The sequence below is a fragment of the Lampris incognitus genome, chromosome 13 (genome assembly GCF_029633865.1).
Source record: "Lampris incognitus isolate fLamInc1 chromosome 13, fLamInc1.hap2, whole genome shotgun sequence".
NCBI classification, from domain to species: Eukaryota; Metazoa; Chordata; class Actinopteri; order Lampriformes; family Lampridae; genus Lampris; species Lampris incognitus.
The window spans coordinates 16,894,303-16,911,736 of NC_079223.1; the positions used below are offsets into that span (position 1 = coordinate 16,894,303).

The following is a 17,434-nucleotide window of genomic DNA, read 5'->3' on the forward strand; positions in this document are numbered from 1 at the left end:
GTCTGTGACGCCCCCATATTAAGTCAGCAATTCGGAGGGCGTTGTTCCTAATGTGCGTTTCCCTCTTGGCAGAAGAAAAAACAGATTTTCTCCATCACGGCGGCCGTGCGATGTGTTTCATTTTTTGTTGACTTAATCGTGAGGGCTACCAGTTCTACCATCTTAACCCCGATACAAACATGTTTTCAGCTCAAAAAATGCACAAAAAGTAGGTTTCCTAGCCTTTTAAATGCAGTTTAAAAAAAATGAGGACACGGTAAAACTCCAAAAACACAATATCCCCCCCTCGTACCTACCGGTGCTTTAGTATCAGCATGTAATCCTACAGCGAGGACGGATCACTATGAACAAGCAAGTCATGTCTTAAGACTTCCAAGTTCCAGACTGCTGTGAACAGCTGTGGGATACCATCTTTAAATAAATACATAAATAAATACAAAAATGTATGTATATATGGAGGTGGCACTGCCGTGGATCGGACTTGTCAGTCCGGCACATCCCACAGATGCTCAATCAGATTGAGATCTGGAGAATTTGGAGGCCAGGGCAACACCTTGAACCCTTCCTGAACAATGTGTGCAGTGTGGCAGGGAGCATTAGCCTGCTGAAAGAGGCCACTGCCATCAGGGAATACCATTGCCATGATGGGGTGTAGCTGGTCTGCAACGATGTTTAGGTAGGTGGCATGTGTCAAATTGACGTCCAAATGAATGGCCGGACCCAGGGTTTCCCAGCAGAACATTGCCCAAAGCATCCTTCTGCCTCCACCGGCTTGTCATCTTCCCACGGTGCATCCTGGTGCCATCACTCCCCCAGGTAAACGGCACACACGTACTCAGTCATGAATGTGATCTAAAAGAAAACAGGACTCATCGGACCAGGCGACCTTCCACTGCTCCAAGGTCCAGTTCTGATACTCATGTGTCCATTGTGGGCGCTTTTGATGGTGGACAGGCATCATCGTGGGCACTCTGACCGGTCTGTGGCTACGCAGTTCCATACGCAGCAGGATGCAATGCACTGTGTGCTGTGGTGACACATTCCTCCTGTAAACATCATTAAAATGATCTGTGACCTGTGCCACAGTAGACCTTCTGTCAGTTCGGACCAGATGGGATAGCCTTCATTGCCCTTGTGCGTCGATGAGCCTTGGGCGCCCAACACCCTGTCACCAGTTTGTGGTTTGTCCCTTCTCGGACCACAGTCAGTAGCAACTGACCACTGCTGACCAGGAGCATCCCACAAGCCTTGCCGTTTCAGAGATGCTCTGACCCAGTTGTCTGGCCATAACCATTTGGCCCTTGTCAAAGTCCCCCAGGTCTTTACTCCCGTCCTTCTCTCCTGCATTCTACATGTTGACTACTAGAACTGATTGTTCACTCACCATCTAATCTACCCAGACCTTGACTTGCCCTTGTTTGGAGATGATCGACGGTATTCAGTTCACCTGAGTGCTCATAACATTTTGGCTCATCACTGTCTCTATGTATGAAGAACACCCTTTCATGGCATCTGCTTATCTTAAAAAAAAAAAAAGAAGTGCGTAGAACAAATATTTAGGAGGAAAAAAAAGGAAAGCGGTTTTCTGTCAAATAAATTGTATCTCACTTGATAGGCCTCTCAGGAATGACATATTTTGGCAATGAGGTTTCAAACTGTGTCATGACAAGACACACAACGAGAGGTTCATAAATGAATTAAGAAAGAGTCTATTCTTTGACACACGATTGGTATGAGTGCAGGCCTTCATTCTATCCCACTGTAACACTGGAAAAAGAAAAACACTTCGTTTGAAATATGTGAGCAAAATGTGCCGTCTACACTGCATCCAAGGTGAGGAGTCTTTAGGAGTTGCAGGAGGCCTTCTGTGCCAAATGTTTCTAGGGAGCAAAACAACAATGCCGAAATTCATTATATGGGGAAACAAGTTGGAGTTACCGAATATCTGAGTGAACCAAATGGCGAGTGAGATCGCCTGGTTCACAACCAATGGGAGAATGCCCTGTGAGCAGCGATGTCGACGCCGTTCGGTCCACAGGAGACTGACCTTGGCTATGATGACCTCCTTCTTGAGAATCTTCATGGCGTAGTATTTTCCGCTGGCCTTCTCTCGTACCAAGATCACTTTACCGAAGGTTCCCTTTCCAAGCAGCTTCAGGTAGTCGAAGTCACTCATTGTCTATGTTGAGGAGGAGGAGGAGGAGGAGGAGGAGGAGGAGGGGTGTGTGAAACATAGTCATACCACTTTAGATGTCATCATTAAAATCCCAGTTGCAATTCCCCATACCCTCCCCCTTTCTCTCCCCAATTGTACCCGTCCAATTACCCCACTCTTCTGAGCTGTCCCGGTTGCTGCTCCACCCCCTCTGCCGATCTGGGGAGGACTGCAGACTACCACATGCCTCCTCCCATACATGTGGAGTCGCCAGCCGCTTCTTTTCACCCGACAGTGAGAAGTTTCGCCAGGGGGACGTAGCGCGTGGGAGGATCACGCTATTCCCTCCAGTCGCCCCCCCCCCCCCGAACAGGCGCCCTGACCGACAGGAGGAGGCGCTAGTGCAGCGACCAGGACACATACCCCCACATCTGGCTTCCCACCCGCAGACACAGCCAATTGTGTCTGTAGGGATGCCTTGCCAAGCCAGAGGTAACATGGGGATTCGAACCGGCGATCGCTGTGTTGGTAGTCAATGGAATAGACCACTACGCAACCCGGGTGACCTACAGCTATTAGTTTTGATTTTTGCCAATCTGAACCAGGTACCTGAGGAGAGAAGGAGTGATTCAGGGTGCTTTGTCCACCCAATAAGTTCAGACACGCGAATCAGTTCTCCATACCTACCAGAGCCAAAATAAGACTTATTTCCAGAACTGATGAATTTTTTTTTTAACTGGAGCAAAACTCAGTCTTTTTTTGTCATGCCAAACTTGTAGATTCTGGAAACTGTGTGTGAAGAGGCCACTAGTGGGCGACCAGTCGTGACGGGGAGCTTAAGTAATATGTTGACGTGCATGTGGGATCGGAGGAGGGACAGCATGTCACCTTGCGTTTGTGGTGTGTTGTGGAAATGTCCATCTCCTCTTCGGCCATGTTGTCGATGTGGGAGGTGGGGCTGCTCTGGATCCTCTCCTCCTCCTGCCGCTGCAGCTTGTCAGCCACCATCTGAATGGCGTCTGTCCACTCATCTCTGGGATGGAGATGCAAAAGCAGAGGCGAAAAGAAAGACAAACAGGAATTAAAACAAGCCAATTCATATCGACGAGTGGAATAACTGTCTTGTCTCTCATTTCTCAAGACAGTTTATTCTCCACTGGTGTTACATCCTTCATAATATTTGTCCTTACATGTTGTCTGGAGAGAGATTTAGGAAAGCTTCCTGGCTGGTATCAAGTACATTTCCAAATACAAATCGCCAAACTCGCATTTAAATGCACTTAACTCAATCGAGTGTTATAGTTTTCGTCTCATCTCATCTCTCAGTAGTCCTAAAATTAATTCTTAAGCAGAAAATTTCACTGATTCCGCCTTATCGCTAGAAATACAGATGGTGAGTGCTCGACGAGATCTGAAGTAGTGACTAGATCCAATACGTTTACTGGCTGATAGAAAATTGATTAACAATCACTGATTGACAAGTAATCCACTTTGCTCGAGTTAGGACAAATCACTTGCTCTCGATTTCTAACATCGCAAATGCCTCCGGGGGGCCTAGCGTCATCTGAAGGGCCATCAGACAGTTGGACCCGAGTTGACTGCATTCTCAATTGACCCCAATCACTATAAAAGTACACTACACAGGTTTAAAATGAAATTAGTGCGCCTGCTTTCCATGGACTGTGGGTGAGACGGCAGGTCCATTTTCATTGTGAAGGCACTAAAGTGGTTTCAATTAACACAAAGACCTCTTTGTGCAGCAGAGAGGAAGCATGGCTGACTAGAGAGTCTACTGAATGAGCACTGTTCACAGCGCATAACTAATGCCTACCAATCTGATTGTGTGTGTGTGTGTGGTCACATGCATAAGGGAGCACAATGCATTGTTAGTTAACGTTGTTCCTCCCCATTGACTTTCCATTAGCTGTGTTGTTCAACATCTGTTGAGCAAGTCTGTGGGTTTGTGTGAATGTATATATGTGTGTGTGTGTGTGTGTATGTGTATGTGTTTGTGTAATTATCACCTGAACCAGAAGGCTAGCTATGCATCAGGATGTATGGGCACATGTGTGTATTTAATGATGATAAATATTACAGTTTATGTACAAGGCCGTTCAGAAAAGGGAAGCATCCTGCAGAACGAGGAGTTCAAATGCTCCGCAACTGCTTATAGGTATCGCTGTATAAAATAATCTGCTGGTTTCACTTAAAAAAGTAACGCAACCTATTACGAGCCCTTTTCTGAGTAATCTCAACTAGAGTGTCTACTACTACTACTACTACTACTACTTGTACTACTACTACTACTTTCGGCTGCTCCCGTTAGGGGTCGCCACATTAGATCATCCATTTCAATTTCTTCCTGTCTTCTGCATCTTCCTCTGTCACACCAGCCACCTGCATGTCCTCCCTCACCACATCCATAAACCTCCTCTTTGGCCTTCCTCTTCTCCTCTTCCCTGGCAGCTCCATATTCAGCATCCTTCTCCCAATATACCCAGCATCTCTCCTCCACACATGTCCAAACCATCTCAATCTTGCCTCTCTTGCTTTGTCTCCAAACCGTCCAACCTGAGCTGTCCCTCTGATATAATCGTTCCTAATCCTGTCCTTCTTCGTCACTCCCAATGAAAATCTTAGCATCTTCAACTCTGCCACCTCCAGCTCCACCTCCTGTCTTTTCATCAGTGCCACTGTCTCCAAACCATATAACATAGCTGGTCTCACAACCATCTTGTAAACCTTCCCTCTAACTCTTACTGGTACCCTTCTGTTGCAAATCACTCCTGACACTCTTCTCCACCCACTCCACCCTGCCTGCACTCTCTTCTTCACCTCTCTCCTGCACTCCCCGTTACCTTTTTAAGTTAAACCAGTAGATTATTTTTTACAGTGCAAAACCATCTGAGCTGCTGAAGACCAAAGAGCACTTCTAATTTGGCTTGTCATATAGTCTGCCATTTACTGGGAATGTGGAAAAGTTGGGTTTAACCGGATAAAGGGAATCAGGCCCAAAGGGAATTCTTCATTCAGAAACTTCTCTCTGTTATTCGAACACCGTTAAGCCTGTGCCACATGCCAGGGTCACATGATGGGGTCACATGCTGGAGGGGGACGGATCCCCGATTACAGATGAACCGAAAGTGATCCAAGGATGACATTCAAATATTCCAAATTCCTCGAAAGACTCCAGAGGACCGAGTCAACGCAGGATTTTCAAGACCGTGCTTTCAAACGCCGCGAACAACATCGCGGTTGTGAAACCGCTTCGAGTCCGGGACGACCGCCCCGGCGCCTTTTGTCTTGTTTTGAGCTAGCTGCCCATATGTTTCCTTGAGGGATCTGACAACACACCCATCTGAACCTAAACAGCGGAGTGTTTTAAAGATCTGAATCCCCTTTCTGCCGCGAAGGCTTCTGAGTATATCCTACACACTCCGCAACAAGGGCGAACTCAACTTCCACGCCATCGACAACAACGGGAGCGCCCGGTTTGTGGAGCGCCTGTGCTGAACGGGTTTGTGTTTGTGCAGTCTATGTGTGTCCGTGTGCACGTGAGCGTGCTCCTGTGTGTGTGTGTGTGTGTGTGTGAGCGCTCTCACGTGCACACACGTCAGCATAAAAAGCAACGGGAACTCTCTCAAGGTCAGGCAGCAGATAAATGCTCTCTCTCTCCGTTAGAGGTTTTCTTTTTTTTGCATAATGAGTTTTTTTTGCTAATGAGAGATAATGGCCCTGCCTACAGTCAGGCACAGCGCCAACATGTGCCACCATCTCTCCTCACGGCTGGGGCTGTGGTTGCTGGATCCCTGCCAGGATCGGTACAGTAGCACAGATACAGTAACAAACACACACACACACACACACACACACAGCTGTGTAGCGCACAATTGTGTTCCTGATGCACACCAAATAATCTTTAATCACGTGCAGCACACACTTCACTCACTTGACACAACTCCTCCTCGAAGTCTGCACACACACACACACACACACACACACACACACACACACACACACACACCCAAGCCCAAGCACACACACACACACACACACACACACACACACACACAGAAATGCAATAAATGTACACGAGTATGAGCACACCCGTGGAACACAAGCACTGGGAAAAAAAACCACACAAACTTCTGGAGAGCCCACACTCACATCCATAAACTTGTGGAACATAAAGTATGTCTGCTCTGGTTGCAAAGACCCTGTGTACCATTGTATTACAAGTGATGCAGGTGTTGTGTGTGTTGTGTGTGCTGTGCGTGTTGTGCGTGTTGTGACGGTACCTGCTTGTTTGTCTGTATACAGTACAAACTAATAGATCCACACAGAAGTGATCAGATTTGACTGAGCTGGACAGGCAGTTGTAACACACACACACACACACACACACACACACACACACACACACACACACTCAAAGGACACACAGAAGCATCTGTGGTCTTCTGGGCAAAGCTGTTCATTTCTGGAGATAAACACCTCAGCTCCTCAGAAAGAAACGGAGCAGCTGGAGAATTTATGCCGATGCTACTTGAAAGGTCTCCTTTCTACTCCGTCTCTCTTACTTACACACACACACACACACACACACACACACACACACACACCATGTATATAGCCATACAAATATTCACCCGCTATGTAATCTCTTTCATTCCCCTCCTTGCCTGCCCTTGCTGGTGCGTTCACCTGCATGATGTATTTTCCTCAGGAAGATGCGGCACACAGAAGCCGACGATTCCCAGAGAGTCTGATGTCCCACGAAAACCCCAACTCCACATTGCTGCATTCACTTTTACCGCTTTGTTTTTCTTTCATTTATTCAGAATGACAGTTTAACTGGTCTTTTATGTGCAGACTGATTTTTTTCTTTTTTGGGGGGGGGGTTCCCCCCCTTTTCTCCCCCATTGCATCCGGCCAATTACCCCACTCTTCCGAGCCATCCTGGTCTCTGCTTCATCCCCTCTGCTTAGCCGGGGAGGACGGTAGACTACCACATGCCCCCTCCGATACATGTGGAGTCGCCAGCCGCTTCTTTTCACCGGACAGTGAGAAGTTTTGCCAGGGGGATGTAGCGTGTGGGAGGCTCACACTATTCTCCCCTCCCCCAACCGACCAGAGGAGGCGCTAGTGCAGCGACCAGGACGCATACCCACATCCGGCTTCCCGCCCGCAGACACGGCCAATCGTGTCTGTAGGGACGCTCGACCAAGCCGGAGGTAACATGGGGATTCGAACCAACGGTCCCCATGTTGGTAGGCAACGGAATAGACCGCCACGCCACGCCACCCGGACGCCCACTGTGTAGACTGATTTAGATGATGCTAGGGCCCCTTAGAGACATACTCCCTTGCTGGAAAGCAAATTCTTGACTTTTTTTTTTTAAGAGTTCAGAGATGAAATTGAAGGCTTTTTTTCCGAAGAAACAGCTTCATGCACAGCTTTAAGATAAAGCTGCCACCAATTCAACAAGACATTTTCCACAGCCGGCTCCCTGGGAACTCTGCCTGCAGAGACACTTTCACAGGTCCAAACTGGGCAGAATCAAGATTTCATGCCGGAAAATAGGAAAAGTTTGGACTTTACGTCTCTGAGACTTTTCAGTCTCAACCTGGACTGACCTCTCATCGGGGGAATCAACGTGAAAGGTCCTCTCGATGACGGTGGTCCACTGGAGGCAGCGGATGATGAAGGTGTTCGGCTTTGGCCTCTCTGTCTTCATCAGCTGGCATTCTGAACACAAGGAGACGGAGAGACAACACAGTCGATACAACCGTTAGTCCAACAAATGGCAGCAATGATGCAATGAAACGGAGAGAAACGCGAAGTTTAAAGAGTTTAGAAAAGTTACTCCGACAGCGGTCGAGGAAAAAAATGTTTTTATTCACGCTGGAACTCGAGGAACAGCACTGCAAACAGGCTGCAGTCTGTTTTAATATCACGGTACCAATAAATGGCGGCTTTATCTCGGAAAGGGCAAAACAACAAAAGTGGAGCAGAGGAAGGCGTGTGTAACGGGCTAGTCTGGTCAGTTAAGGGCAAATATGGGGTCAAGGCTGCAAAAAGTCATTCACATTTGAGCCAATGTTTTTCTGTTAATTTAGGGTCCAATAAAGAAAAAAATGCAAGGAGCCCAAAATTTTAGGTGGGGGAAGTCTCTGAAATGGCCACGCCCACTTTTTAGGCCTGGAAATCAGTATCTCGGCTCCTGAATGTCGCAGAGAGCTGATCATGGGCTCAAAAGAAGCAGAAGCACCACATTTATATAAGCATTATGAACAAACATATACCCCAAAACCTTTACTTTTTCAGGTATTTACAAAAAACTAATTTTCACTGGTCACATACATGGCCACGCCCACTTTTTAGCCCTGGGACTATATCTCAGGCTCAGCTCTCGGAGGTTGCCCCGAGTTGATATTAGGCTGGCATTCATTGTAGCTGAGGTTACTGGCGGCACGGTGGCGCAGTGGTTAGCGCTGTCGCCTCACAGCAAGAAGGTTCTGGGTTCGAACCCCGGGGTTGTCCAACCTTGGGGTGGGGGGGTCGTGCTCTGGTGTGGAGCTTGCATGTTCTCCCCGTGTCTGCGGTGGGCTTCCTCCGGGCGCTCCGGTTTCCCCCACCATCAGAAGGAAACACGCATGTTAGGGTTAATACTCCTGTCTGTGCCCCTGCCCGAGGCACGGCTAGACGAACTGGAGTTGGTCCCCGGGGCGAAAATCTGATATCAACTTTGGAGGGGACAATCAAACCATTGTGATGTAAAGGGGGGGTTGCGATCTTTTGAAACTTAAATATGCACTATTAAGTGTCTATAATCAGCACAGGTGCTCTCGTTGTGTATTATTAATAATATTGAAATTACATAGTTATGTTTATAGTGATATATTGGGGGGGTATATCATATTTTTCCCAGGATGGGGGGGTTGTGTCCCCCCCCGTCCCCCCCGGGATTTCCGCCTATGTCCCCGGGCGCTGCACGGCGGCTAGGATGGGTTAAATGCAGAGCATAATTTCCCTACGGGGATCATTAAAGTATATCAAAAAAAGAATTATATGAAATTAAATTAAAAATGTAACAATTTAGGGCCGCTCTGATGGTGGAGCGGAATAAACCGCCGTTCTTGCAACCCGCTCGTCATGTGGCCGGGAGGTTCGTATCCCGGACTCGCAGTAACCGGTCACGGCCAGAGCGTCCACGGGGTAAGGCGTTCATGAGGCCGCCCCAGAAAGAGAGAGTTACGTCAACTCCGTAGACGTCAATGGGCCAATCATTTAACAGCAATGGCGGATCATGGGAGCCCCGGATGGTTCCAAACAGTGCGCATAGAATGTGTCACGTTGGAATATATCTATACCTATATATAAATGTAAAAATCTGAAAATATTGGTTAGTAGTTACCAGAAATCGCGGCTAAGCAGTTCATTTAAATGACCCGCCAAGCTTCGTTTGGAACTATTCGGCGGCCACACGAACCACGTAACCCTCTCGCGTTCTGACCCCTCATTGACGCAACTCTCTCTTTCTAGGGCTCTGGGCCACCCTTACCCGAGGGAGAGTGGGTGTAGATCGGTGTAGTGTTCGGGGACTCGTCGATCTCCAGCGACCCCTCTGGCCCATCCGGGCGCCTGCAGCCAAGCAACCGAAAACATTCTCCCTACGTCTCCTTCGCGGCCTGAAGGTGATGCAATCCATGCGAGGCTTCAGCGTGTAAACTAGCGAGAGCAGCCGACACGAGTTTGAAGGAAGTTGGTGTTACGATTATCTCCTCCCTGTGGAAACGTGAGCCAGGGGAGTTATTCGACAAGAGTTCCGGCCATATGCCATTGGGTTAATCGGGTGGGATAAGGGGGAACAAAATTAACGATTTAAAAAAAATGAATGTCTTATTTCCCATTAGGTCGTTTGGAGTTCGTTTGGAATCGGACCGTGTCATGCAGGCCACTCGCTATGTGGATGCTTTTAAGGTGCTTTTTTGTGCCAAGGAACATCATGTGTTAAAAGACACATGCATCTTGTGACTAGCCAGAGACATGCATTTCTTTGCAAATGGGCGCTGCAGCGGGCCACTGCTGCACAGGTGTGTAGCACAGAGCAGCAGTACAGGCACACTGGCATGCACAGCCAGATGGGGCGGAGAGCTCGCTGTGGGGAGGAATGCATCTTCATTTTCCCCCAGCAGTCTGCGTAGATGTCGGGGACAAGGGTCGATATAAAAGAGGGTTGGCAGAGCGTAACAACCCCTCTTCCTCCCCTCTCTCTTCCTCTAGCACATTCTCCTTCTCCTCCTCATGCTGCTTACTACCACTCCTAACCCCCCTCCCTCCCTCTGCCTCCTGCTCTCCTCCACCCGCTTTACATTTTCCCCGCCGTCCTCATCTCTCCTCCGCTCCTCTTGCTTTTTTTTTCTTTTTTCTCTCCTCTGCCCTTGCTGTCTCCCCTCCTCGCCTCCTCCCTCACTATTGTTTCCATGTTTAAGTGGCGGCGCAGCACAGCATGTCAAGGTTCAGCCTAAATATAGACGGGAAGGTTAATGACGACACTAGTCGGGTCGTAGACACGGCGGAGTTTCATTGCAAATTTACACACGCACACACACACACACACGCACACACACACAGAAGCCTCTACCTGTCTCGTGAAAACAGCCTGCTGTGCAGCTAAAAAACAAGGTCATGGCAGAGTTTTTGCAAAAACACACACATACACATGTACCAAGACACACACACACACACACACACACACACACACACACACAAGTGAAGTTTGGTTGTTAGTGTAAAGTGGGTTGTTGGCCACAGCAGGCCATTGTGAGACTGTGTAGCAGTTTAGCGCATGCGTGCCTCTGTGTGTGTGTGTGTGTGTGTGTGTGTGTGTGTGTGTGTGTGTGTGTGTGTGTGTGTGTGTGTGTGTGTGTGTGTGTGTGTTCCCTGTGTGTCTGTGGGTGACAGGCTTGTATGTATGTGTCCCTCTACAGGGAGCAGGCCTGTATCATCTCTGCTCCATCTGACCACTGCTGTTGTAAACACACACACACACACACACACACACACACACACACACACACACACACATGTACTGGCCTGCAGACACACACACACACACACACACACACACACACACACGTATGTACTGGCCTACACACACACACACACACACACACACACACACACACACACACACACACACCACCTGGCCTCCCAGCTTTGGGCAACAGATGTGGCAATGCCAGCGCTGTGCCAAACAGCCGGGGCCGGATGTATGGCCTGGCTTGTCCTCTTCACACACTCCTCCATCTCCCAATTTTCCTTGTCCTCCAAACCTGTCTTTATCTCCTCCCCTTGCCTGTTCAATGCGAAGTGAACCCCCACACCTCCCACATCCTTCCTCCTCCCTCCTACACATCTCATGTATCGCAGCCTCACCCTCCAGCCGGCCAACTTCTAATTCTTCCCCATCCCAGTACATCTTCCGCTTTTTTTTTTCATCCTTTCTTCCATCCTTCCATCTCCAGCTTCATCTTTCCTCCATCTGGCCGAGCACTTGGCTTCGACACCTTCTTCTTCTGTCTGCCTATGCTGTCTTTCTCTGCCCCCGACTCTGCACAGCTCACAACGCTCTCCTCATCTTTTCTCCCCCGCACCCTCTTTTGTTCAAAATTCATTTATCAGGATAAACCCCTTGAGACGTACCATCTCGTTTTCGAGGGGGGTCCCAACATATAGTATTACAATCACTACACAACAGAGGACTGACGACAGAAATACAGTTATCATACAGTCGAAAACACTACAACCACAAGTGCCATCTCTCATCTTTCTTTCCTGTATTGTCCTGAATCTCTCGCTCTCATTCCTCAACACCTCTCCTGTCAAACCTCCTGTGTGTTTACACACATAGTTCACCGTTTTGGAGGATGTCATTTTCATTATCTGATAAGCATGAAACCACATGTCCACTGGGCTTCTGTCAATCATGTGATCCCTAAATATCGGGTCCCGTACAGTAAATATGAGGTCCCGTGCAGTAAATATGGGGTCCTGTACAGTAAATATGGGGTTCCGTGCAGTAAATATGGGGTCCCGTGCAGTAAATATGGGGTCCCATGTAATAAATATGGGGTCCCGTGCAGTAAATATGGGGTCCTGTGCAGTAAATATGGGGTCCTGTGCAGTAAATATGGGGTCCCGTGTAGTAAATATGGGGTCCCATGCAGTAAATATGGGGTCCCATGTAATAAATATGGGGTCCTGTGCAGTAAATATGGGGTCCTGTGCAGTAAATATGGGGTCCCATGCAGTAAATATGGGGTCCTGTCCATAAGGCCCCATGCCAAGTGAACGCCAGCTTAGCGCCTGTCAGATAATGTCTACCAGCCAGGTTGGTTTGGAGCTCAACGTACATCAGTACGCTTATGATGATTATCATGAAGTATGGCTGCATGTGATACTACATGCTGTCTGACCGATGTATTTACCCAAAGGGATTTACGGTGTGTGAAAGAATGACAGTTTAATTAATACCGTGCTTCACCAGTTAAGCCACACCGACACCGTAAACAAGCAACATACAGAAAGAAAAAAAAACAACAACAGTACAGCTAGTAGAAGACTTATTTAAGGATTTAAGACAGTTTAATTAACCTGCCATTTCTCTTTTGGGGTCTTGGTTTGATGTGCTTAAAGGTGCTCTCGCCTCAAAAAGCAACAAAAAGAAGATTTTTAACTGTTTGGTTATCCTTTTCTTTATAAAGTGGTACTTTGACCTCTGAATTTGCCTTATAAAGCTGGGTATACCCAGCTTTATAGTATATTATATTATATTGTATTATGTTGTATTATTTTTTATATCTATATTATCTATATTATTTATATTTATATTTTACATTTTTTAATTTATTTATTATTTAAAATGGAAACGGATGATCCAATGGGCGACCCCTAACGGGAGCAGCCAAAAGAAGAAGATTAATCAATTAATCAATTAAATTTTTTATATTGTTATATATATAACATATTTATTTCTTATAAGAAAGAAATACGTTGTCCATTCCCTTGGTTGTGCATTGAGTTCATTTGTGTCGAGATGCAAGTCTACGCTTGAGTTGTATGGGAATTGTAATTTTAAGCGTTGGGAAAAGCGGGGTGTCTTTGTGGTTAGGGGGTGTTCAGGAGTGTTAAACCGAGTGGGCACCGCCACAGGAGCAGGGTGGAACGACACATCACGTACCGTCTATAGCACAAACGGGACGCGCCAGCCGACACGCATCAAATATGAAAAGCGTCTTTTTTAGCACTGCTCTCTAACGCCTTTTCTCAAAGAAAATACAAGTCTGCAAGAGTGTCGTACGCCATACAATGCAACCATGCTCCCAGCAGCTGCTGACGCACAACACAGGACGAGAAGCCGCAAGGGGATTTTACATTCGGATGACTAGAAGCATCCTCCTTGACGTGCACTGACTGACAGTGTTGGCTTGCGGCCTTTGGGGAGTAGTGCAGTCGCGCCAATGCTCGACACTTAGATCCCATGATTAGAAAGTCGCAGCTTAATGGTTAAATCTTTAAGCGCCTTTTGAGATTACATCCTACCACAGTGGCCTTTAACAACACAATGAGGCTTTATATGCCCAGTCACTGTTAAGCTTTATGGCTCAGAGTGTGCATCATATACCCAGGCAAAAGTGACCTGCACGTAGAAAACATCTTTGCAGTAACTTCCTTTTTTTTTTTGTTGTTGCTTCTGTCAAATTTCAAGGCACCCTTTCAGTATGAGGTTTGGATTCTCAGAAATGTGCAACGAACATCTGGGAAGAAAGACTCTGCACTTCTGAACCACAAGTGACGGCAGATGACATATTTGAAGGAGTGGAGTTTGGAGCATCAACATTTGTCTAGACTCATTACACTAGCCGGTTAAGTACTAGCTCAGTAGCTGGTTAATTACTAGCCAGTAGCTGGTTAATTACTAGCCCAGTAGCTGGTTAATTGCACATGTTAACAAAGGTGCAGACAGGTCATGTGCCAGTGAATAGTTAATTAGGCGCACAGCACAACTACCACAATAATATGGTTACGACTGTTGACCAATGGTTCGCACACAGAAAAGGAAACTGAAGAAATGGCTGCTGTGGCAATTCAACGCTGCAACTGCATGACGACACTCGACGAGCCTATTTAGTGACATCTCATAGTAGTTGCAGCGAGGAAGAAACGGACTTCCATGAGAATTTAAAGAGTTAAACGGCAGCGCTTTATCATTAGTTACATAAGAGATATTAAAGTCAACCTGGGATCAGGAAAGTTTAGCATTTCCAGAAAGATGCCTCGGGAACGTCTGGACTGTGTGTCTGTCTATTGGTTATTTCCCTGCTGGAAACAGCTGCAGTACTTTACCACCAACTGGAGTCTCTATGTTGCCCATAGGTGTGAGTGATTTTGGGGCACTGCACTGGACCGGTGACCAGCCCAGTGTCCCCTGCCCAGTGCCTGCTGGGATAGACTCCAACACCCATAACCACAAACTGGTATGGCAGGTATAGACGATGGATTTTTTTTTTAAGTTTAATTTCAGACAGAATCTTTATTATTGTTTAAGAAAATGCTGCAAATGTACATTTATGTGTTTTCGTTACTCTGCTTAAATGTTTTACCAGTCTGTAAGTGAACCTAAATGAGAAGAATTCGATTTCATTTCACATTAAAAAAATGTTATTCCTCCTTAATGAAATCGGGGGGGGGGGATTGTTGATTATTAGTTTCTATTTTTGCATTCATTATTTCACTTTAGTGTGACTGGTTTACTTTTTCTTTTTAATCTTGCTTCCCAAAGCCCATTTCTATTCATCTGCTTCTCACAGCTTGTTTGTTTCTATGAAAACAGACATATCCTCATATATATATATATATATATATCAACTGAGCAGGGGTGGGACAAAATATCGATATTGGGATATATCGTAATACTTCCGCTTGCGATACGTTATCGCGATGCCTTCACCAAATATCGATATTTTTATAAAAGCATTTATTCCAAGATCATTTATTTCCAACTTTATTGAAAAAAGTCAAATTAAAACAACAGTAACATATACAGAAGTTTAAAGAATAAAAAGAGGAAGCAGGGAATTTTGCTTTACACTGGAATGATGCTACACCTGGATGAGTTGCGGTCAGCGTGTGTGTGAGTGTGTGTGTGTGTGTGTGTGTGTGTTAAAGAGGCACTAAACTACGTCTCTATGCACTTTGTTGGACATTGTTTCATCTCAGTTGTCAAATTCTGTGAAACAGACACCACGACACGGTGAATAAATCCATAATTTCTGCTTTTTGCCTTTTCGGGGGTATTTTTCCTTCTTCGGTTACACAGATATCATGATTCATCGTTAGATGATTGTCTTGCACTACATCGAGTATCGCAGAATCGCTGTATCGTGAGACCGCCGTTATCGTGGGCAACGTATCGTGATAGTAGTGTCTTATCGTGAGTTACTCTGTGATTCCCACCCCTACTGAAAAGCCAAAACATTATGACCAGCTGCCTAATATAGTGTTGGTCCCCCATGTGCCCCCAAAACAGCGCCGATCCATCAAGGTATGGAATCTGCAAGACCCCTAAAGGCATCCTGTGGTATCTGACCCCAAAACATTAGCAGCAAATCCTTCAAATCCTGTAAGTTGCGAGGTGGAACTGCTGCATATCGGACTTGTTGGTCCAGCACATCCCACAAGATGCTCAATCAGATTGAGATCTGGAGAATTTGGAGGCCCGGGGCAACACCTTGAACACTTCATCATGTTCCTCAAACCATTCCCGAACAATGTGTGCAGTGTGGCAGGGAATATTATCCTGCTGAAAGAGGCCACTGCCATCAGGGAATACCATTGCCTGAAGGGGTGTACTTGGTCTGTAATGATGTTTAGGTAGGTGACATGATCGGCCAGACCCAAGGTTTTCCACCAGAACATTGCCCAGGGCATCACACTGCCTCCACCAGCTTGTCGTCTTCCCACAGTGCATCCTGGTGCCATCACTTCCACAGGTAAATGGTGCACATGCACACAGCCATCGGACCAGGCGACCTTCTTCCACTGCTCCAAGGTCCAGTTCTGGTGCTCATATGCCCATTGTAGGAGCTTTCGATGGTGGGCAGGGGTCATCATGGTCACTTTGACTGGTCTACGGCTACACGGCCCCATACGCAGCAGGGGGCGATGCACAGTGTGTTGTGACACATTCCTCCCATAGCCATCATTAAAATGTTCTGTGACTTGTGCCACAGTAGACCTTCTGTTGGTTCAGACCAGACAGGATAGCCATCGGTGCACTCATACATCAGTGATCCTTGGGCGCCCAACACCCTGTCGCCGGTTTGTGATTTGTCACTCCTTGGACCAGTTGGTCGCTACTCACCACTGCTGACCAGGAGCACCCCACAAGCCTCGCCGTTTCAGAGATGCTCTGACCCAGTCGTCTGGCCATATGACCCAGTCATCTGGCCATAACCATTTGTCAAATTTGTCAGTCTCTCAGGTCTTTACTGCGGCCCCTTTCTCCTGCATCCATCACATCGACTATGCGAACTAACTGTTGGCTTACCATCTAATCTACCCAGACCTTGACATGTGCCCTTGTTAGAGATGATCAGCGTTATTCGGTTCACCTGTGAGTGGTCATAATGTTTGGGCTCATCAGTGTATACATGATACACTAGACACAGAGTCCATGTACTGTAAGACAGGTAACGTACTTGCAACAGAGAAGTTATTGAGGGGATAGGGCAGGTCCGCATCCTGAGGCTTCTCTTTGTAGCCAATGAAAGAGCCGTCTGTCTTCAACAGGAAGTACCTCGGTCGCCAGTTCTTTATATATTCACCTGGAGGAGAAAGAGAGTGAGAGAGAGCGAGAGAGAGAGAGAGAGAGAGAGAGAGAGAGAGAGAGAGAGAGAGAGAGAGAGAGAGAGAGAGAGAGAGAGAGACAGAGAGAGAGACAGAGAGACAGAGAGACAGAGAGACAGAGAGAGAGGGAAAAGACTAAAGCAATGTATCACAGTTTAATTTGCAGCCTTTTTCCCAAAGAAAACACCAACTGATGATGATAATGCTAGCTGCTAGCGTAATGGCGTGGGGCAAATTATGATGATCATTAGGATAATGCTGCTGTAATTTCAAGTACAGAGATTTTATTCCCTCGATAGATAAAGCCTGTCAGCTCATTCATGACTCTCATCTGGCTATGGATATCACACACACACACACACACAC

At 46.9% G+C, this 17,434-nt stretch overlaps 1 protein-coding gene across 1 annotated transcript in view; it reads right to left on the reverse strand.

Annotated features, from left to right (window-relative positions):
* akt3a (v-akt murine thymoma viral oncogene homolog 3a) overlaps window positions 1-17,041 on the reverse strand; it is a 51,890-nt gene extending 34,849 nt beyond the window's left edge. The window contains exons 1-4 of the mRNA XM_056291293.1: window positions 16,921-17,041; window positions 7,792-7,903; window positions 3,044-3,188; window positions 2,048-2,179 (exon numbers count right to left, since the gene is read on the reverse strand). Of these exons, the coding sequence (XP_056147268.1) occupies window positions 2,048-2,179; window positions 3,044-3,188; window positions 7,792-7,892 (378 nt within the window). The 5' untranslated portion in view covers window positions 7,893-7,903; window positions 16,921-17,041. The remainder of the gene's footprint in view (window positions 1-2,047; window positions 2,180-3,043; window positions 3,189-7,791; window positions 7,904-16,920) is intronic.
* Between the last annotated feature and the right edge of the window lie 393 nt (window positions 17,042-17,434).